At 36.2% G+C, this 23,342-nt stretch overlaps 2 protein-coding genes across 3 annotated transcripts; both read right to left on the reverse strand.

The window, feature by feature from the left end:
- Nucleotides 1-2,422: 2,422 nt before the first annotated feature.
- Nucleotides 2,423-11,257, reverse strand: LOC136257929 (probable serine/threonine-protein kinase DDB_G0271682). 2 transcript variants are annotated; one of them, XM_066051257.1, is made up of 2 exons: nucleotides 11,186-11,257; nucleotides 2,423-3,784 (listed from the first exon to the last, which is right to left on the reverse strand). In XM_066051257.1, exons 1-2 carry the CDS (start codon nucleotides 11,231-11,233, stop codon nucleotides 2,738-2,740), a joined length of 1,095 nt encoding a protein of 364 aa, XP_065907329.1. In that variant the 5' UTR covers nucleotides 11,234-11,257; the 3' UTR covers nucleotides 2,423-2,737. The 2 variants fall into 2 exon arrangements, with proteins under 2 accessions (XP_065907329.1, XP_065907330.1); XM_066051258.1 differs by lacking the exon at nucleotides 11,186-11,257 and adding an exon at nucleotides 5,908-6,111.
- A 65-nt stretch (nucleotides 11,258-11,322) lies between these two features.
- On the reverse strand, nucleotides 11,323-21,607 carry LOC136259411 (ankyrin repeat domain-containing protein 39-like). Its single transcript, XM_066052900.1, has 7 exons — nucleotides 21,383-21,607; nucleotides 19,032-19,130; nucleotides 17,629-17,727; nucleotides 14,049-14,054; nucleotides 13,906-14,004; nucleotides 11,408-11,465; nucleotides 11,323-11,363 (listed from the first exon to the last, which is right to left on the reverse strand). Exons 1-7 carry the CDS (start codon nucleotides 21,605-21,607, stop codon nucleotides 11,323-11,325), a joined length of 627 nt encoding a protein of 208 aa, XP_065908972.1.
- Between the last annotated feature and the right edge of the window lie 1,735 nt (nucleotides 21,608-23,342).

A 23,342-nucleotide genomic window follows, 5' to 3' on the forward strand; every position in this document is an offset into this window, starting at 1 on the left:
AGCTGAACTACTCATGACTGTGACATACTTGGTAGCTATGGAGGATTCTGAATTGTGTTTTGTGTGGTGACTGCTCTATTAGAGTATTTTACTGACTGCTCTATTAGAGTATCTCAATCTTGTTATAATGTTTGAGATGGGGGGAGGGAGCATGAGCCCCCTGGATTTGTCACTGATCCACAACTCTTAGTCCACTAGCTTAGAATGCAGTGTGATTAAGATATTTTTGTAAATAAGCCATTCTATACATTTTATTTTCAGTCTTGAAACATATGACATAACCGACTTTAGCTTCTGGAGGGGGCTGTCCCCCAGACTCCCCTGCTCCATGATCTATATATCTACTACCTTGGTGTACCCTCCTCCTTTCCAAATCCTGGACCTGCCCCTGATCTATTTGTTCTATTAGAGTAGCTAATTATGTACACTCAACCCATTGACACATTAATCGTGACCCAGTTGGGTCTTATAGCCTTTCCAAATTATCAAGGTTGACTAATCATAACTCCTCATTTTTTCAACCTAGCACCTTCATATTACACCAATCCATAGTACTATGTCACGGGTATGAGGTGACAAAATTTCAGGGTGATAGCACATTCACAAGTCAAGTTACACGCTAGGTTTCCAAGTGTATGTAATTGAAAAGGCCATTAGACCCCCAGGCCACAATTAAGACCTAATAGAGCTATCTATGATATGAACATATTATGCTTCAATATTGTAGCTATAGTAATTAGTGTAGGACCTAGCTACTAATTAAGGCCTTTAATTAAAAATTGATGACATCAATTTTCTATTGACTAGGTACCCACCTATTATGATATCTAAATGTTGAGGTTAGTAGGTGCCTATTAACAATACAGAGTTGCTCACCAGCTATATTGACTTTGCCTACTTTTTTGACTTTCATCATTCATACCTTTTTGTACCATTATGCTATGGCAATGAAATTTTCAGCATTTAGTAAGCATTTATTTGGGTTTATGATAAAAGTTACAGAATGCAAATATTCTGTTCCACTACTGAGATATGACCTGTAGAGTGACAGGATGTAGTTTGTGTCCACATGCCCTGTTTTCGCAGGCCAGGTCACATTTAACAAAATAACATCTTGAGGCAAACTGCAGAGTCCATGTTGTTACCAAAATAATTATATTCTTTAGTTATTTCAGAGTATTCACACTTCACAAAAAAGCATCATGGAGTTTATATTGATTATGGTAATAATTATATGATGTGGTTATTATTAATTTGTGAAAAATTCACTGGGGAGAGTAGGAGGCTAGAAAGCCTATAGGAACACCCCAATTATATAGGCATAATAATTATACATAAAATTAAGCTTTTGAGCACTACTCTCAAAACCATCTATTGTGCTTTTGAGAAATGCCTATTATTTTTTTATGTGACATAATTTTGGGAAATAATGTCAATTTATCAGACCATTTACATTGATGTTTTAGCTTCATGCAATATTCTATTAAACTTAGTTGGTTGCTATATTACAGTATTTCATAATTATTTTATTCTATGTGGATGCTTTATTGGGATAGTATTATAATACACAAAACAATAATCACGTGGTTTGCTGCATGTAGGTAGTACCAAGAGTACTTGGTAGTACTAGTGTATTAACATAAAGCCATGACCTAAATAATCACTGGATAAGAAGAGAATGTATGATGAGCGAATAAGTGAGGTGGACAGGGGAACTTCGCTCAATTGGTGTTTTCCTGCTTCGATGGGATTGTGTCAGATGTTGCTGTTGTGACAAAAGGCTCACAACACTTCTTTCTGAGAATTGTGGTTATCATTATAGTCAGACACAGTTTTGGATCAGATATAAACTTCTTATTCGTTATACTTCATTCTGCAGTGATGTGTATAAGAGGGTCCAGATCAAGCCATCACGGGTGTGATTTACAAGATCGGTATATTGATTTGGTATTAATCGAATGGCTGCAGGTTCAAGCCTTCCCAATTCCAGTCATGGATCTGGAGTTTTTCTCCTTTCTATACCTTTCCAGACACACTTTATGCAATAACTTTAACAGACTGTAGGACCAGGTGTTCTACAGACCTTGAGCACTTGTGCTGTGAAGCCTTAATAAATAAAGTACAAAAAATAACTAAACCATTAATTGTGACCGGGCCTGCGAAAACAGGGCATGTGGGCACAAACTACACCCCATCAATCTATAGGTCATATCTCAGTACTGGAATAGTATATTTGCATTCTGTAACTCGCATCATGATGCCACGTAAATGCTTACAAAGAGCTGAAAATTTCAATACCATAGATGAAAATGTGAAAATGTGAAAAAGTAGGCAAAAATCATGTGCCCACATGCCCTATTATCGCAGGCCCGGTCACAATTTATATGCATCTAGTAATACACTACAGAAGTTAGATATACTCTCAATAACTACACATTTATTATAATATAAAATTTAGAATAAACGTGTACAAGTGTATACGTAAATGTATACAATGTAATCAAAAAATAATAGGGTATCAAACTATGCTAATTAAATAATATGCTTTCTAAATAATAATTAATTTAACAATTCATAATGCCTAATTGACAGCAACTCAAAAATACACTTTTTTTGCAAAAACAATTACCAAACTTAGCCTAAAAGTTATAACACAAAAATAATAGTATCAATGTAATGATAATTTCAAAAAAATGTTGCAAGTTACTGGCTTAAATAGCCTTACAGCTATAACTCCTTACATATTACTGTTCAGTTGTGCAATCACTCTATCCATATTAGGACGTCTCTGGATCATTTGATCAACACAAGCAGCAATGAGGGGTATCATATTACTCTCTGGTACTCTCCAGTTAACTCGTTGCAACATTGAAACACTAAACACACCTGATGGTAGTCTCCGGGAACACATCTCATACAGCAACACTCCAAGGCTGAAAGTGTCCATAGCTGGGGTATGGGGACCTTTGCTTGGATCAAGAGCTTCTGGGGCAGCATACACTGGATTTCCTGCATTCACTGTTTGACTTTCCCTCATAAAATTAAAAGAGCCAAAGTCAGACAACTTTGGAAGCCACTGATTATCTGGTAGTGGGTTGAGAAGAACATTAGCACTGCTAACATCTCGATGGAGTATGGGGGATGGGGTGGTCTTATGAAGGTAGTTTAGTCCAAATGCTATTCCAGCAGCAATAGGAATAATCTGGTCACTGGAGAGTTGACCACGTTCCAATACCTTTCTGAGACTGGTGTGCATCATTTCTGTAACAATAAGGGGAACTCCCTCATTTGTGGCTCCTATGAACTGCAAAAGGTTAGGATGACGACATCGTGCTGCCATTGTCATCTCTCTGTCAAACACATGTAAATTGTAGTCAGAGATCAACTCATTATGAAGACATTTCACAGCCACTTTACAGCCATGGAAAGTTGCTTCTTTCACCCAACCATATGCTCCTCTCCCTAGCTCTTTCTCCTTTAGGTTTATTTCATTTCTGTTTACAAGCCATGTCTGTTGTTGTTGCAATGTATTTGAAAGCTGTTGTTGTTGTTGTAAATGTTGAATCTCTTGCCTCTGCTGCTGCAGCAGTCTTTGATTTTCTTGCTTTTCTTGTCTAAGATTCTGTAATTCTGCTTCTTGTCCATGTATTCGTTGCTGGAGATTCTGGTTATCTTCTAATAGCTGTTGTTTTTGTGTAACAATGAGATTTTTTTCTTCCCTCAAACTTTGTAATTGTCTCTCTAATTCCTGCACACGTTGATCTTGCTGCTGCACTGAAGTTTTCTACACAAAAAATATACAAGAAGCAAAATTTTTCATTTTAGTTTATACATCATTTTTAGTTCTACGCTTATTCTTATACATTTATAAATTTAACTTTTCCTTTTATTGCATGATCTTTATCACTGGTTAGGGGGTTTCCCTCTATAATAAACAGTGCTGCCAAAATGCTGCTATTATAAAAGCCGTCAAATATCATACAATATGGAAAACACATCATGGAAGAGTGTAAAACAAGAAAACATGATCAAAGCATATAGTGACCATGCTTTAAGCGAACAGAGCATAGTGACCATAACCCTTATAGTAATCTAACTGCAATGAGCTGAATTTGACGTTCTGCTGCAGAAAACAAGGCATGGTAACACACATGATATCAGCAGCATTTAGCAAGATTGAAATACTCAAATAAAGCAGTCTCATCTATGAGCAATCACATGTGTAAATGATAGCTAATCTTGTTCTACTATATTCTATCACTTGAGCCCTATTCATTTTTAAGATCACAAATTTTAATTCCAAAATTTTTTTTTTACCTTATAGTATCAACATACGTAGTTATAGCTACATTAGCTTGTTTCAATACATTTTATCACCAGAATCCTACTTCATTCTTACATTACTAATTTTTAATGGCACTATTGGATATATTACACTTGCAATTAAAGTATTGTTATTACATATACACTCTGTATTGCTGAAGTTAGTTGCAAACAATAAACTTGAGTTATCAAACAATCACTCTAATATAACTGGCAACAAAATTTGTTGCTATAGAGTTGGAATAGTACCTACACACTCAGCGGCGGAGGAAGTAGTTGATATGAGGGGGGGCTCCGCTAAGCTGACCCAGACTTATTTCTATAGTTTGGTAAGGTGAGACCAAAAAAACAAAAAAAAAAAAACAAAAAAAAGGTCACAACCAACTGACAAGAGCTTTCCACCTCACCAGCTACTCTCTAGCTGATAAACTACATAAAAATCCTTACATATAGCTCGCTACACACTGACTACTTAATTTGAGGGGGGGGCTAAGCCCCCCCTCAGCAGACCGAGGGGGGGCTTTAGCCCCCTAGCCCCCCCTTTCCGCCGCCTATGTACACACTACAATAAATTTTAAGAAAAGCACTTTCAAAAATATTAGAAGCATGCCCTAATAGAAAAAGACACACAATTAATCATAGCTAAAAATTAAAACTAATTGCAAGCTACAGCTAAGCACAATTAAGCAAAGCAGAGCTAATCACTGCAGCATTAAATGAAGGGAATCATCAACTGAAGTACAAACTTCATTATTATTGTAGGCCATATATATATAGCAATCCTCAGAAATTTCCAAAACTAAGAAATACAAGCTACATATTGTATGTTAAAGTGTATTGCTACCATTTAGTGCTATGTAATTTAGTAACTAGTGTAAACTTTTCTACGAAACATTCATAGCTATGAACCCCTCTGAGTTGTAAAGTGTACTGAACCCCTCTGAGTTGTAAAGTGTACTATCATCACACCTAGCAATGAAATGGTAGTTATTATCAGTAAATTAAATAGGGCAACTAACATAAAACACCATTTAGGCTGTGGGTTGGTATAAACAGTGGACTTGGGACCAAGGATCTGGGAGCCCAGGGATTAACTCCAGGGTGGATGCAGAGTGTGGAAGGGGTACACTTTGCTGAAAGTTAAAGAGCAAAAAAAGGTCACAGCATTAATGGCTATACTTTACCAAATGTATCTATATATAAAGCTGTCTGTCTGTCTGCATTCTTTCCTCGTAACACTGCAAACTTGACAACCAAAGCATGTATCCACACAGCTAGGACTTTAACTTAAGCGCTCATCATTTAGCAACACCAAGTTTGTTGTTACATATCGCTATGTGTTTCCATTTGTTCTCGAAGGCAATGATGTAGAGGAAAACTTGAGTTACATTCCTGTCAAAACCACAAACAAACAGCCAAAGTGCTAGCACGTAGAGCTGTTAACCCAAAGGTCTGGGGTTCTATTCCTGCCCATGATAACTTTTCCTTTCATGACACACTTTTTCATATGTCAGCTACTAACGACAATTACTTGGCAGTCTGTGCATATATCGACACAATTCACACACAAAATGAAATGCTCACCATCTGGCTACATTGCAAAGTTTATTGCAAGCTTCTTTGTGCATCCCTTTGTCTGCTACAGCACGTTGAAGGCCATGATGTAGAGAAAACTTCAGTTGCATTCCATTACTAACCACACAATTAACAGCTCAGCTAGTAAAGCACCTCCCAAAAGTTGTTGTGGTTACTGCTGTGTATAGGGTGTGGGTTTGATTCCCGCCTGTGACAAAACTTTTTTTTCGTTATATATACCTTTTTGGTGCATACTTTTCTACCTCAACCTTCTTTTCTCATAGTAAGTTTATAATCCTGGTATTGCATCACAGTATATGAACTGTCGGAAAAGTATACCGTAGCACATTTGATAGGTATAGGGTAGGCATGGGCAGGCCAATTGGGTGAATGTTTGTCTGTGTGTTTGTCCCATGTGTCCTATTAGAGTAAGTTCCTTCTCTGTGTAACTCCAATTCTTTGTGATGTTAATTACTTGCCTAAATTATAGCCAGGAAGTGTGTACCTGTGTATTAAGTACAAACCTTTGCTTGCAGTATAGCTACAACAAAATTAATAGTACTGCTTTAAATATTCTATGTTGATCATGTTATTACAGTGCCTGCATGAAAGGACAGCACCACATAATTTGCACATGTCTTGATAATTATTGGTTTAGCTTACATGCAATTCTGCTGTTTAGTTAACCTGCATGTTCACATCACTTTAACTATTAGGCTTGCATGATGGTGGAATAAGGTACATGCATGCTACTTTAGGACATGATTTTTAATGTTTCATTCCCAATGCATTGATTCATGTTATTGTAGTTGATATGGTATGTGAAATGATCCTGCACGTAGGGCAGGTACTTTTTTCTCAAAGTACCAAAGTTCGTAGCATCCTGACATTACTTCACAGCATATGGAATATTGGAAAAAGTATACAGTAGCACATTTGATAGGTATAGGGCAGGCCAATTGGGTGAATGTTCGTTTCTCTGTGTGTTTTATTAGAGTAAGTGCCTTGTCTTTGTAATTCCAATTCTTTGTGATGCTATAATAACTACTTGCCTAAATTATAGCCAGTAAATGTGCAACTATTAATTTTGCTCAAACCTTTGCTTGCAGTATAGCTACAAGAAAATTATTAGTACTACTTTAAATACTCAACATGTTATTACAATGCCTGCAGCTGCCTGATAGGACAGCACCACATAATTGGGATAATTATTGGTTTAGCTTACATGCAAATCTGCTGTTCAGTGTTTAAATTGATAAGCTTACATGATGGTGGTTAATGTGAAAGTGTCCTGCACGTAGGGCAGGTAACAATGCTAGTATACTATAAAGTATATAAAGAACCTTATTCAGATCCTTGTTCATAGCTAAGTAAGTTACACTGCCTTGTGAACACTGTGACTGCTTTATTAGAGTGATTGACTGCTCTATTAGAGTATCTCAATCTTGTATGCAATTTTTTTGAAAGGGATTGGGAGGGTGGGGGGGAGCATGTGCCCTCTGGATGCGCCACTGTAACTGGGATCCAACGTCTCATGGAATTATGTACTTTGTGATCTTTGTACATACTATACTTCAACTGGACATCTCTGCATGTTACAGCAACTAGTCCTGCAAAGATTTCTCCATCATGGTATGCCTTACATGATGTTTCTATTAATTAGAATTATAAACTCCTCTATAAAATTGTCTACAACTGACTGCATTACATGCATTAGGCCACTTGTGCTGTACAATGATCACACTAGTCTAATATAAGTGGCCTAGCTACTAAAGTTCAGAGACTTTGTGCAAGCAAGTATTCTAGGGAAATAGTTTTAGTGAAGTAATTTATGCACGTTACACCAGTAGCTTGACAAACAGACTACATGCCTCACTTCATGCATCATGTCAAGCCATGCCCTTGATTAATACCACCAGCTGCAGAATGAGTGACCTATGCTAAGCAGTACATGAAGTTCTTTTTCAGAGTAGTTTCTAATTCAGGCATCATGCAAGGCACCATGATAGAATAAGAGTGATTTGGCTATCTACTGTGAATTATAAAGTACAAGCATAGAAAAATTTATTACATAAATGCAATTAAGGTGGGTTTAGTGTTTGTATGTCTACTAACTTTTACTCCAATATTCATACTCGGTTAAAGCCAAAGTCAAGAAAATAATTTTCAACATGAATGGTACTTTAGAATTATTAGTGTTGCACTGATAATTGGTTCAGTAATCAGTGTATCTGTGTATGTGTGTATCTGTGTATCTGCTGATATTGGCTACTAGCTGATTAATCAGTTTTGATTAAATCAAAGCTAATGTTAATTTCCACTGCACTGTGTAGTATAATGATGTGGGGGAGGCTAGACATAAGTTATTTGACATTTTAATTAAGTTATGTGTTGATGGTTTAGTGGTGACTACAAGCCATGCCCATAATAAACTGTCAGGGTTTAGGCCATGCTCAACAGTAAACTGAGGTTTTAGTACCAGCCACTTGTCTCAGCTGTATAGCAGTAGTAAAATGTATTTATACCCTGTTTACCATGAGTAATGTTTACTTGTGGTATACATCTAACTTTACATTTTAGCCTAGAATGAGCTGTATATCAATACTTATGTCACTAATATGAGTCATTTAATAATGATGAGGATGAGTGTTAGTGTATATTGGATCGGTTATTGGTATCAGCTAATTCTGTTGCTTAATACTGGTTATTGGAATAATCGACTAATTTGGATATCGGTGCAACACAAGAATTATACTCGAGTTTTACTGAACTTTTTTATAGTTTGGTCAATAGACAAGTGCAGTTTCTTGTGGAAGGAAAGAGTCAATGCTTGTTTATAATTAGAGCTACAAAAACAGGATACATGAGTACAAACTACACGTGCACACTGTCACACAACAGGTCATATCACAGTGTTGGATTAGAGTATTTGTATCCTGTAGTTTGTATTGTGAGGCTTATTAAGAGTTAGATAAGGGCTGAAATAAATTACCATAGCAAGATGGCATATGTAGCTATAAAGTTATGAGTCATGAAAGGGAAAAGAAGAAGAATTTTATGTCCTGTTTAATTTCGGGGCTCAGTCAATTTTTTTTTACTTCTCTCTTTAACCATTTTTCCTAGGAAAATGATCACAATACAGAACAGCTATTATTGAAGTGCCGTGGAATAATAATGGCTGAGTGTGGTCAGTAACAAGCTAGTGTACATACAAGAAAACAGCAAAACACAGGTGACAGTATACACGAGATAACATACTTTGCACATGTCATGTCTGAGTACATCATGCATAGCTTAAATTTATTCACTAGTTCACTAGTAAAGTAAACTATCCATTCTTTGACATCATGCATACTCGGACACTCATTCTCATAAACTTCTAAGTGGAATCATGTGAAAATTGGTGTAGAAATACCTGGCATAAAGCCCAACTAATCTCCCAAGTTTGTACCTTAATGGTTGTTGTACTAGACCGGATCAAAGTCGCTGCTTGAAGTCCTGTATTCTTGGACAAATTTCATGATTCGTGAACACCTACCAGTAATCATACTGATGACTTACTACCAACACCATCACTTAGAGCTAAAAGCCATAGTTTATTTCCTTCTATCTCATCTGCAGGTGGCTGTGATAGGGTATGTCAGCACTGCTAAAAGAATGATAATTCGATGTGTAAATAATTGGCCAGCAGTGCTTTGCCTATTTTGCAAGCTTTCATTACTCAGAACTTTTTATATCATTATGCTATGGCAATGCAATTTTTAGGTCTTAGTAAGCATTTAATTGGCTTTATGATGCAAGTTACAGAATGCAAATATTCTTCCCCAGTACTGAGATATGACCTGATATGTGACAGGATATAGTTTGTGCCCACATGCCCTGTTTTTACAGGTCCGGTCACATATGGTAAGGACATCAATTACAGTTCTTTGAGACAACACACCATCACACACAACAAGCTGCAATGCATGTGCAAAATATCCCAAATTGGGTAGGTTGGCATCTTTCCATGTTTGAGCAATTATTTCCCAGAATAACATGTACAGTACACCATCTTATTTACCTGCTCATTGACAGCTCAAAAAGCTTTGTTTTAAATTGTTTTGTATATAGCAGTAATGATATACATTTCACATGCATTTGGATAAACATAAACAGATTGTCACGTATTTCTTCAAAGAAAAGCCCTCATAATGTATATGCACCAGTGACTACGTAGAGGCTAAAACTAAGCTTTTTTTGTCTGCCAATCCATCCCAATGCTGTAGACTAGAAGTTACAGCTATGAATGTAACTGCCAGTAGGTTATTTTAAGTATAGCCACAGTACAAATTGATTTTGTTGTTCTTCCTACTGTCTAGCACTATAATTCAAAACCACTAACAGTGTATCACAACAAGTTGAAACTTTAGTGATCTATTCTTTGGACACAATAGATAAAATATGTAAAGAAATTCAGAAGTGGTGTAAACTTTTGCCAAGATAGACACATAATATATGAACATGGTTTAAACAAATACATAATTATTACAACATCAAGTGTCAGACACACAGCACAAGGATCACATGTATATAGTGGAACCTCTCTCATTGTTGTAATCTACACCTCAAAAATGTCCATAACTAAGACATACATGCTAAATACTGTACACTATAGTCAGTATGGGTTCACCTGTCACCTGTGCCCGCCAAATATAGTAATATCAAAGAGGTGAACATGTGTTCACTCCCAATAGTTTTGTACTGGAACAAGCATGTTTCCATGTTGTAAACATGTTTGTGTGCCTGAATCGTCCATACTAAATTATGGGATATTTTTAAAGCCTCATAACTCACTTGTTCTCAAACCACATTTTTGATTAACAGTTCCAGTAGCTTCACAACACTACTAAAGGTTTAGGCAGCTGGCTAATGTAATAAGAGTTATTAACAAGAAACAAGGGCTCAAGTGAACGTGAACAGACTATAAGTATATATCTCTCAGTTAGTGCTATGCACTTTACTAGGCAGTGTGAAAGTTACTACAAAATAATTGTTGTCGCACTCCTTTGAGCTGTAAAGTGTACTGTGTCATCACCCAGCAATCAAATGTTAGTTATTAAATAAACAAGCCACCTAACAGGTAAACAGCATCCTTTAGGCTTCCTCCTTGTGCTTTGATCTCATTCAAACTTTATTACTGTCAGGGTCAGCCAATTATTAATTTGAGCTGACTGGACAACAGAGGTGTCCAAATGAAAAGATCAGAGGTTCAGTTGTATACAATATATGATTATGCTGTACAAACCTTTTGTGGATATGACTCCAACAACTGTACCACCTCATGATGTCCCATAGTTTTAGCAATGTCAAGTGGTGTTTTGTTTCTCTACATTATGAAATAGAGATGGACATTTATTACACATCAACAGATACATATACACACTATTTCTGGTTCAGAATCATGGCTACATATTGAGACATTCCTAAATAAATACATTATGATACATTCATCTTCATATTTACACACTTAGTACAGTGACACATTCACTGTCATTCAATGATGTTCTCCAGAAGCCCAATTGAAACTGATGTAGTTACACATAAGTTATGACTAGGTGATATGCATGCTCATGGTATACCTCACGTGTATTACAAATATGCATAGATTGTTTTGAAAATAATATTTAGATATAGAGAAGGTGTTTATTTTTCAGGTAAATTGACTGTGGTGAAGGGGGATATATCTGGTAGGGCTGCACTGATTCCACTTTTTACCGATACTTCAAATACCAAGTACTCAGCTGGGAAGTATCTGCAAGTACAAGTACCGATACCAAGTACCTTAAAGTAGTTACTTCATAGTGCACATATTTATTATATATTCAGGGCCACCCACAGGGGGGCACTGGGGCATTTTACCCTGGGCCCCAGCCTGAAAGGGGCCCCAGGAGGCTCCATGAAAGCCCCCCTAAATACCTGTTTAAAAGATCGAAATACTCTAATAGAGCAGTCAGATCTAAATACTCTAATAGAGCAGTCACAGTATTCTTCAGAGGAGCAGTGTAGCAAGTTTATAGATAAGGAGATATGGTTGGTGATGGGTAGTTATTGGCATTGTCAGCAGGTTGTGACCTTTTCTTTTTTTCCTTGGTCTTCAACTTACAGCTTGGGTGAAGTTGTGATTCAGAATGGAAACCTCCTTGCCTCTGGGGCCCCACTTTAACTCTTTGCCCTGGGCCCCTTAATTTCTCTGGGCGGCCCTGTATATATTGCATTTCATGGTATTCTTGTACACGTTTTCAGTATGGTTCATGTTTATAATGAAGTAGCCAATCAGATTCACAAAGAAGGAAGTCACTGAAATGCAAACCAGTGGATATTCCAGTATTCTTTGGGAGAAGTGTAGATAATAATATCATAATGGTGCTTACAAAAAAAATACTGAAAGTCACTTTTACCTGATTGCTCTATTAGAGTTATTGAATGTTCTATTAGAGTATATCGATCTTTTTCTCAGTAAAGCATTTTCACACGTAGGTTTCAGCACAGATCAGTGATTTTGCCGGTAGTTAGCTATTAGTGTTATACTTGATGCTTTTAGGCGTCCACTGTGCTAGTAAAATAAGCAAGTACAAACAAACGTTATTTTATTCTCGCACGTGATAAGAATCGGTATTTGCAACAATATAATGGCCGATTCCGATACTTCATGAAAACAGCAGTATCAGCCCAATACCGATACCAATACTAGAATTGGTGCAGCCCTAATATCTAGATCATGATGTGTAGGCCATTGCAACTGGATATCGCCCATGACAACAGATTTGCTTTTTTTCACCAAGAGAACACAAAGTCACATGATTAAATTATGAAATTTCATTATTAAAATCAGCTAAACATGAATGGTCTGCTTTTTCCAAGCATAGTAGTAATCCATACATGTGGTCTGGGGCCATAATGGAGCTCTCGTCAGTGGCTGTATGTGACCACACAGCTGAACGGTGTTGTCGTGTTGAATAAAGACCTGTGCTGTGGATTTCCTTTTATTTTAGCTAGTCTTGAGGCCTGAATAGAACTTGGGCCTAACTCATCCTTTTACCTTACTCATTAATCTTTTAAAGTTCACATTGTATTGTGTACTCAGATGCTTCACTATTCTTATCACAATTGTAACTGATCAGATTTTTTTAGTTTGAACCATACACCAGGGTAATGCGTGAACACAAAAGAAGGTTACAATGTCATAACACAATGTAGACATTGTTTCTACTCAAGTATGTACATACAGCAGTAAAACAGATGCTTTAAGCTATTAATAAAACTTCATGCATCCCTCACGTCAAATATAATACTGGCAAAACATGGTAATAAATACATTTTGCACTTTCATAACTGACAAGCACATGTAGGCTAGCACTGAAAGTTTGCTTGTATGGCCACCACAAACCATCCTTGATTAAAATTGTAATACTAAATTCCACTGTTTTTGTAAGGCTACTAAACAACAATAATGTTCACCAGATCAAACAACTCCTCACGTGTAGTGGATTGTACAACAGCTACATAGCTTTTGCTACATTACACCATCCAACTAATTGCACAACACCTTGTATCATGTATTTCCATTACAAACAAATACAGAAAAATAAGGAGATAAATAAATAAAATACGGAAGTTCAGTACTACAGCAGCTACTAGACTACATATCTCATGCTAAGGCTCTCAACAATAACAAACCGACAAGACTTCCAAGTTAACAAATTTACTAGAAACATGTTTATTACCTCTTCATTGGCTTCAAACATGGTATATCTCCTTTTATGATTAGTGAGATACATGCTAAACATACAACCCTAAATTATTTTAATATTATTTTGTTCAATAATGACACTGTTATCAGTACTGAGTGCAGGTAAGCACATTATTTAAAAATTTATTTCAACACATTAATTAATTGGAAGAAACTGATGATGTCATAAATAAGGTCACACAGAGATATATGTAACAAACTAACACATTAATTACTTTGTTCCTCATTTTCACACTGGAACCATGTTGTAGCAGTATTAAACACACATCATACCGATTATAGATGGCAGCCAAGTGTAGTGGAGTATCCCCACCCTATAACAATAAACAATTATCACATGTACCACTAACTACCACACTTGATACTGTATATAGAGTACATAATCATAACCACCTAATGTTGTACACTGATATGTAACTATACCAGATACCTTATGACATGTGGTGAAATATTTCAATTAATGCTTTAACTACAACAGTACACAAAATAGTTGTTACACTACTAGGACTGTGTATTGTACAGTTATTGAGCACGTGAAACATATTATCAGAGAGCTACATAACAATAATATGAACAGTTATTACAGTCATTTAGGGGTGTCAGAGTAAAAGTGAAAGTAGTAAATAAGGCTTAGTGTAGGAGGATCTGAGGGTATGCATCAAGGAAATTTTGAGAATTACTTTTGATATACTAATTTTGGGCTGTGCAAAGTACGAGCTACTGTTAGCTAGTTAGCTAGGTGCTTAATAATAGACATTGGGTGACCTGCAGTTCGAATCCTGGGGCTGGAGGGATTTTTTTCCTTACTTCGTCCCCTTTTCTGTTACACCTTATCAGTCCGTCGGTAAGTCAAGTCATTAGATCTAAGTCCCTGAAATTAGGTTAGGTAATCCTAAGGCTGCAGCACATGTTGCTGTCAGACCTTCAGTGCTGGTCACTGTAAAGTGCTAATAATAAATAAAAATAATAATAAATAAAACTGGACACTGCTCAAAGAAGTGGTGAAGTGCTGGCCTCATTGGTCATGCCTACTCTGATGTCCTTGCATTCATTAGAGTACTACATTTACTGTGAGTCACCAATGTGACTGGATCTGGGAAAACTGGTCTTATCGCTCGTGTCAGCAGATTCAATTTTTCACCAAGAACACAAAGTTACATGAATAAACTAACTAATTTCACAATCAAAATCAGCTAGACTTGAGTGGTATGGTTTTGCTGGCTACTTTTCCCAAGCCAGTGGTGATCTGTATGTGGAGTGTCGGGCCTTAGCCTGAGGATGGTTGTATTCATTTCACTTGTAATCCTCAGTTTTTCATCCTTTGTCTTCAGTATTGCCTGCACAATTGAATGCTTTTGCTAATTCTCTAGATGTCTACTTTATGTGATATTTTAGTATGTAGTCTAAGTACATCCATGTCCTTCAATGACAAACAGTTTCTACTCTTAGCCGTAAAGTAAATGAGTCTACCATCTCGTTATTAGCAGCTGTATTTCTCGTGACTGGACAATATGGATTGTCAGTACAAGCAAATCATTCATTTTAGTTCAGTTTTTTGTGGTTACCATGCAAATCAACATCTATGGATACCTAGCATTGGTGAAGTGTTGGTTGTTAAACAGGAGCAGAATAATTGTCATGACAAACATGTAGTTGATATCATCAAGATGGCTGCACTGCTGGTCATGTACCAAACAATATCTTCAAGAATGGCTTTTAATTTCTTGAACCACGATGAAGATGTAACATATTGTGAAATATTATAACAGAAGAACATTACAATAATGGTGCAGGAATTGTACTAGAAATTCCTTAAAGATTTGGACATCGAATGCATGTTTTAAAACTAAAAAGAGCTCTTCTCTGCAGATACTGTAGCTAGTTATGTATATTCTGACCACTGTATGAGACTCAATTCTAATACATTTGATGCTCCTGTTGTACCAGTTGTTGCTGGCCATTACACATGTTAGACTTAAAACACATGCATACATTTGTGTATGGCTAAATACAGTATTTGAGACCTTGTAACCATGGCTGACTGCTTAATTCAGGTGACCGTTAATACAGGTTCTACTGTAGCTTCTTTTCCTGAGTAGCAAATTCAAGTAATTGACCCTGGCTATGGTTTAATATGTAACCATGAGCTATAAGACTGAAACATAATGATGGGCATGCAGAGAATTGCTAATTCCCTGGTCAGTTTGTATAATATACTTTCCTTAGTGTGCACCATGAACACAAACTCCCAATGCACCTCGCAATGTGAAGTAATGTGAAGAGTCACACGCATTACAGCAATCAAATAACCAGTATTGCATCATGTGATTAATTGTACACATGATGCATGGTGGAAATGGTGAAGGACTGTATAGGTTGAGGTTTATTACAAGGCAGCAGCTGCGATAACCTTGAGTGGTTGTGTTATACATGTGTTGGGTTAGCACACACTGTGAATAGTTGATGCTTGAGTTGATGAATATTTACCTGATGAATGTTTAGTTTATTTGTCACATGTTGTGGCACATGAAGTCTAGAATATACATATAGCCAAGTACTGATCATCAATAGGAGGACCGGTCAAGAATAATAATACTTTGGAAGAAAGTTTTGTAAACTAAAGTACTCAAGTGTGGAGACCTCCTACGTGCTAGGAAGTTGGCTGTCAATATGTTGTCTGGAACTAAAGATTACGTACAAATTTATATAAGCTTTTCAGTTTCTATAAGCTGCATAAACAGCAGTGTGAAGTAGTTGGATGCACAAACAACAGCTTTTAACGTTACTGCCTAAGGGCACATTTAGTGTGTGCATCATTTCTATTTAAACATGGTGCATGGGAAGCACCCAGGCCTTCCACCAAATATATTTCACTTCAAATCCAAACCTTCTTCCAGAAAATTCTGACTATACCCCTGGATATATCATATACAGAAAATCACAAACACATGCAATTCAAATTTTCAGAATGCTGATGTCATAAAAACTACAGTATGTAAATGGTGTATTCACGAATTGTAACATTCCTTCATGACACTACGATGGTTTAAACAGGTCCAACACAACTTTTATTTTTCACATGTTTTGTTTTCTGTACTTTTTCTTATCACATCTGATAAATTGATCTTACTATTTTTACACACTTAGTATTGCATTTAACATAAATATAATGTGCAGCCATCCAGGGAGTTTTGATGGTTAGCTATTAAAGTAGATCATTCATTCATTCTTGTGAGTAAAACAGGTGTCGTACCCTTTAATTAGCAAGTTTTTTTGATCACTTGAACTCTTGAAAGATGATGATGCGCTTGGCGGTACCATACATAGGGCAATGTACAAAGGCTTTGCCAGCCTATAATGAACAGCTCTACTATAAGCTTTGTAAGTTGTCTGAGTAATATTGTTCTTGTCCCTATAAATGAATCAACCATACAATCTTCTGACTGGTGTAGGGCTAGCTCAGGCTCACCATATCTCAAGTACAATTGTTACAATTTGTAAACACAAATTCATGCCACTCTCTATTTCAACCAATGTTCTTCCAGGTGGTTTATAAAGCAAACAATATCATTTGCTCTGATAAGGTATTAGCTAGCTAGCTCATTTTGTTAATAACGTCACTTAATTATACAGAATTTGGCCCTAAAAAGAACTATACAGTGAACATCAAGTCAAGATCTCATTAATTGAGACCAAACCATAATATGTTTGTCTCATAGACATCTCAGATAACCAGAGGTGAGCACTAGTACCTTTTCTACAAGATTTACCCAATTTCAGCTTTCAATTTCAGTTTTTTTGCAATTTTCACTCTATCCAACTTGGGTGATAAGAATGTAGTGTCCTCTGGTAATGTAGTGACAGTTATAGCAACAAAATATGAAGTAGTGATCATGTGAGAAGTACATAATAATACTGGTGGTAACTGTACTACTTACATTATCAGTAGCTAATATGTTAGCTCCACTACTTAGTAGAGTGTTGACAACCTCCAGGTGTCCACGATCACTGGCACAATGTAGTGCAGTCCATCCATACTAGAAAAAATGATAACAATTATGTAGTACAATCACAACATGTCAAATATACTCTATACTAGTGTAACATCATAGTAAGGTTGAAACAATCTTTAAAATTCGATATTATAATACTCTATAATATTAACAGTTCAGAACTCACAAACTCTAGCTATAATTGTTATTTTGCTGTAACACTTTATACATAGTACTAAACATTGTACTAGCTGCATGTCTGACCCTAGAAAAACATTCATTTTGTTGAGAGTAACATTATACCTAATACTGTAGTGCATTGTTACTACTCATCAGGAATCACTTCACTGTCCAAAACAGGTTAGCAGGAGTTATATACATAATGTCACAGAAACTATACAGTACGTAAATGGTGTATTCATGAATTGTAATGTTCCTTCATGACACTACGATGGTTTAAACAGGTTCAATGCAACTTATATTTTTCACATGTTTTGTTTTCTGTACTTCTTCTTATCACATCTGATAAATTGATCTAACTATTTTTGCACACTCAGTATTGCATTTAACATAAATATAAGGTACAGACATGCAAGGAGTTTTGATGGTTAGCTATTAAAGTAGATCATTCATTCTTGTGAGCAAAACAGGTGCTGTACTCTTTAATTAGCAAGTTTTTTTGATCGCTTGAACTCTTGAAAGATGATGATGCGCTTGACGGTACCATACATAGGGCAATGTACAAAGACCTTGCCAGCCTACAATGAACAGCTATACTATAAGCTTTGTAAGTTGTCCGTGTAATATTGTTCTTGACCCTATAAATGAATCAACTGTACAATCTTCTGACTGGTGTAGGGCTAACTCAGGCTCACCATAATATCCCAAGTACAATTGTTACAATCTGTAGACACACATTCATGACATTCTCTATTTCAATTGGTTGAAATAGAGAATGGTAGCTTATGAAGCCAACAATATCATTTGCTCTGATAAGGTATTAGCTAGCTAGCTCATTTTGTTAATAACGTCACTTAATTATACAGAATTTGGCCCTAAAATGATCTATACAGTGAACATTAAGTCAAGATCGCATTAATTGAGACCAAACCATAATTATGTTAGTCTCGTAGACATCTCAGATAACCAGAGGTGAGCACTAGTACCTATTCTACAAGATTTACCCCATTTCAGCTTTTCAATTTCAGTTTTGTCAATTATCACTCTATCCAACTTGGGTGATAAGAACATAGTGTCCTCTGGTAATGTAGTGACAGTTAGCAACAAAATATGAAGTAGTGATCATGTGAGAAGTACATAATTATACTGGTGGTAACTGTACTACTTACATAATTAGTAGCTAATATGTTAGCTCCACTACTTAGTAGAGTGTTGACCACCTCCAGGTGTCCACGATCACTGGCATAATGTAGTGCAGTATCTCCATCCTAGAAAAAATGATAACAATTACATAGTATAATCATATCATAACATACTCTATACTAGTGTAACATCACAGTAAGGTTGAAACAGTCTTTAAAGTTCGATATTATAGTACTCTATAATAGGGCTGGGACGAAGCTTCGAATGCTTCGTGGGTTCGAAGGTTAAGTAAACTTCGAATTATAAAAGTATCCTTCGAAGCTTCGTAATGCACTCATAGTCTACGAAAGAATTACAAATATACGTCGTCTTCTTTATTGCAGCTGCTTAATCCTCTTGCGTGATCAATGTTCGTCTCTTCGCGATCGATCTTCATGTGCTACGCCCACTTTTAAAACCATCGCAGTTCAGCTTGCTACCATATTTGCAGCCTTAAAACACCTTATAAAGTGATAGATAATGCACGGAAAGCGTACTTTTAGCCATTACTCGGTGTTTACCTATGCACGATTGCAGTGTAGCGGACACGCCCATTTACAATCGATCGATCGCGTCATTCAGTACTGCTGCTATGCACTTTCCAAATGCTTATGATTATGATAATTGGAAGGCAGCAAAATGCTGATTACATCCAATAAAAAAAAGAGATATAAAAATGGTTTGGGGATATTTACAGATAACTAGCTAGAGTGTGTGCATTTATTACAAAGTCTTTGTCATAGCATAAGGAGGGTAGATTGTTCCATTCTTTAATAGTTCTGTAAAAATAATTCATTTGGTATTTGTTGGTGTTGGCTGCTGGCAGTATGAGTCTGAGTGGGTGGTATTGTCTTGTGCTGGTGGATTGTAGCAGAAAGTAATTGGGTATTTGTAATGCTGGCTCCTGCTGGTGAGTAATTGTGTGAAATAAAGATAATCTAGATGCTTCACGTCTCTGTTCCAGTGTAGTCCAATTAACATTGTTGTTACACTACTCTTAAAACTGTAATCTGACTGCACCCACCTCGCTGCTCTCCCCTGAACCATTTCAAGTTTGTAAATTAAGTTCTGTTGATGTGGATCCCAGACTTGAGTGGCATATTCAAGAATTGGTCGCACAAGTGTTGTGTAAGCGTCTGATTTAACCTTACTGTTACATTTACTTAGATTTCTTTTTATAAAATTCAGCATCCTGGTGGTTTTGTTTGTAATGTTATTAATGTGAGGTGCCCATGAGAGTGAATTGTCTAGAAGTATCCCTAAATACTTATATGTGATGCTGGATTTGATGGTCTGGTTGTTTAAAGTATAGTTATTTTATGAGAGGTAGATGACGTCTCGTAAATCTCAGTAAGACACATTTGTTGATATTAAACTTCATCTGCCACCTCTGTGCCCATCTAGAAATTTCATCAATATCTTTCTGCAACAGAACCACATCTTCTTCATTACTAATTGTTCGGCAGACAACACAATCATCCGCAAAAGTCGAATAGATGACAAGATGTTACTGTTAATATCGTTTATATATAGTAAGAACAAAAGAGGCTCTAATACAGTACCTTGTGGGACACCAGAAATAACTGAAACAAAATCAGATTCGTTACTATTCACCAGTACTCTTTGTGTTTGTTTTGTCAGCTATTCAGAAATCCAGCAATGTATCCTGTCGTTAATTCCATAATATTGCAATTTCTTAAGTAGGCGTTGGTGGGGTACAGTGTCGAAAGTCTTAGCAAAATCTAAGAAAAGTACATCAACTTGTTCGTGGCTATCTATACTATTAGCTAATTCTTCAATAATGGTAAGCAGCTGGGTGGTGCATGAGTGTCCTGATCTGAATCCATGTTGGAAAGTATGTTATTCTTCTCTAGGTGTGACATTATAGAATGGAAAATTATGTGTTCCATCACCTTACAGCATACAGATGTCAGTGAGATGGGTCTATAATTTACTGGCATGGATCAATCCCCTTTCTTATAAACAGGTACGATATTAGCTTGGAGCCAGTTACTAGGAAGGATCCCTTCGTTAAATGATTGGGTGATAGTATGTTAAGAGATCTGCACTTATTAGACTTTGTAATTTTAATACATGAGTGGTTATGATCATTAGTGGAAATTACTTGGAGGCATAAATCAAGAATTTCTAAGTTATGATTAGCTATATTATTACTGTTGCTATCTAGTCAATTGGAAGACTGGGAAGCACCATTCTTTGTTACTATTCTTCCCCTCTTGATTATTAGGTTTTTTTCGCCGTTGTCCTTGCGTCATTTTAGTTCTTCTCTAAGTGCCTTAGTGGTTTCCCGCTCCTTAATTGTTAAATCTGGTGTTACATAGATGTTATTCCATCTTTCAGTTGCTCGGAGTTTAGAAGCCTGTTTCATAACTAAGTGCTTGTGGTGCTCATCACTTAGTGTTACTAAAAGTAATCTTGCTTTACTACCACCTGGCTTTCCAAGCCGCAGCACATTAGTTACACTTGACTTTGGTACATTGAATTCTGTTTCAAATAGCGAATGAACCTTTTCGTGATCCTTAGCGGAAGACTCTTCACCCATATTATGAACAATAACATTACATTTTCTATGTTCTCGATCCATCAATGATTTGTGCAGGAGTGTCTTTCATTACTGAAGGTCTGGCATCACCAGACGTTGTATTCGTCTCCATTGGTGTGTCAGCTTGTGCAGGTCTTGAAGGCCCTCTTAATAGTTCAAGACTCTCAATAATTGGCTTTATTAAGTTTTCCATCATGTTCTTAAGTGGTTCTGTTATTCCATTAATTATGGTATTAGCAACCTCACATTCATTAATAATACCTTGAGGGCCAGGTGATTTACTTTTGGAATTTGAGAGCTTAGTGAGCATTGTAGATTCACATACTGAACAAAACCAATGAAGAGATTACAAACTTATTAAATAGGTAAAACTTAAGAAGGATGTGCATAAATGCAAGTAAACCTGTAACTTGAAAGCCAGCACCGAAGCTTCGAATGTTCGAACATTTTATTAGCAAATATTCGAAGGTAAATTTCAATATTCGTCCCAGCCCTACTCTATAATATTAACAGTTCAGAACTCACAAACTCTAGCTATAATTGTTATTTTGCCATAACACTTTATACATAGTACTAAACATTGTACTAGCTACATGTCTGACCCTAGAAAAACATTCATTTTGTCGAGAGTAACATTATTCCTAATACTGTAGTGCATTGTTACTACTCATCAGGAATCACTTCACTGTCCAAAACAGGTTAGCAGGAGTTATATACATAATGTCACAGAGATTTTCCCATTATGCTCCATTATGCTAGGTGATTAATTTATACTTTTCATCACCTATTATGCCCAAAATGATGCCGACATAATCAATGCAAGCCTACTTTATTCTTATTCCAATTAATTGATTAGCTATATATGTACAAGAAAACTAATGACACATGTAAACACAAGAAAAGTACATACAGTACTGTATGTACAATACTGTGTGTTTTATAACTTGTCTTGGAGAAGTGTAAACAGTGGAAATTTAAAACTGAAATTGGTCCAAACATTATCTAATCAGTACCTCCTTACATATTAAGCACTAAGTATCATTTGCCTTAATTTACTTTTTTTCCATTGTAAAATAATTTTTGGATGCAAAATTTGTCTGAAAATCTCTTGCACCAAAATTTTTACATAAGATCAAACAACTCTAATAGAGCAGTTGTTATTATACAATAATATATACTTTTGCACAAAAATAAAGCAAATTGCAGTAGTTTATTTCACATGCTTAATGATGTACTGCACATAAAATGTGTTATCTACAGTATTTTGGTGCTATCAGACACGTATACATGAATAGACAGGTACTTATCAATTGATGTATGTGTGGGACATTGAAAGGCCTATTGGAAGCACTAGAAATTGAAAAATGAAATTGTGGGGTCAAAGCATATAAATTACTAATAATGAGTACCTCTTTACAAGGACCACCTTTATATTAAGACCACTTCTAAGAATCATGACCACATATAAAACAGTCTCAATGATTAATCTGGATAGATAATTTAAAAAATATTTCATGGGGCTGATGTTCCTTAATTAATTTTCATGAATCGATGTGTAGTACATACATTGCAGAAACACCAATGAAAACAGCACATGGTCACAATTTACAAGACCATGAAGTGTGTTTTGGGACCATCATACTGACTCATGAGGATATCTAGTTAATTACATTAATGTACATAGCCTCACATGTCTGTCATGTCGATTAAAGGGTCTGGTGGATTAGCTTTGTGC

This window comes from Dysidea avara, chromosome 6 (genome assembly GCF_963678975.1).
Source record: "Dysidea avara chromosome 6, odDysAvar1.4, whole genome shotgun sequence".
NCBI lineage: Eukaryota > Metazoa > Porifera > Demospongiae > Dictyoceratida > Dysideidae > Dysidea > Dysidea avara.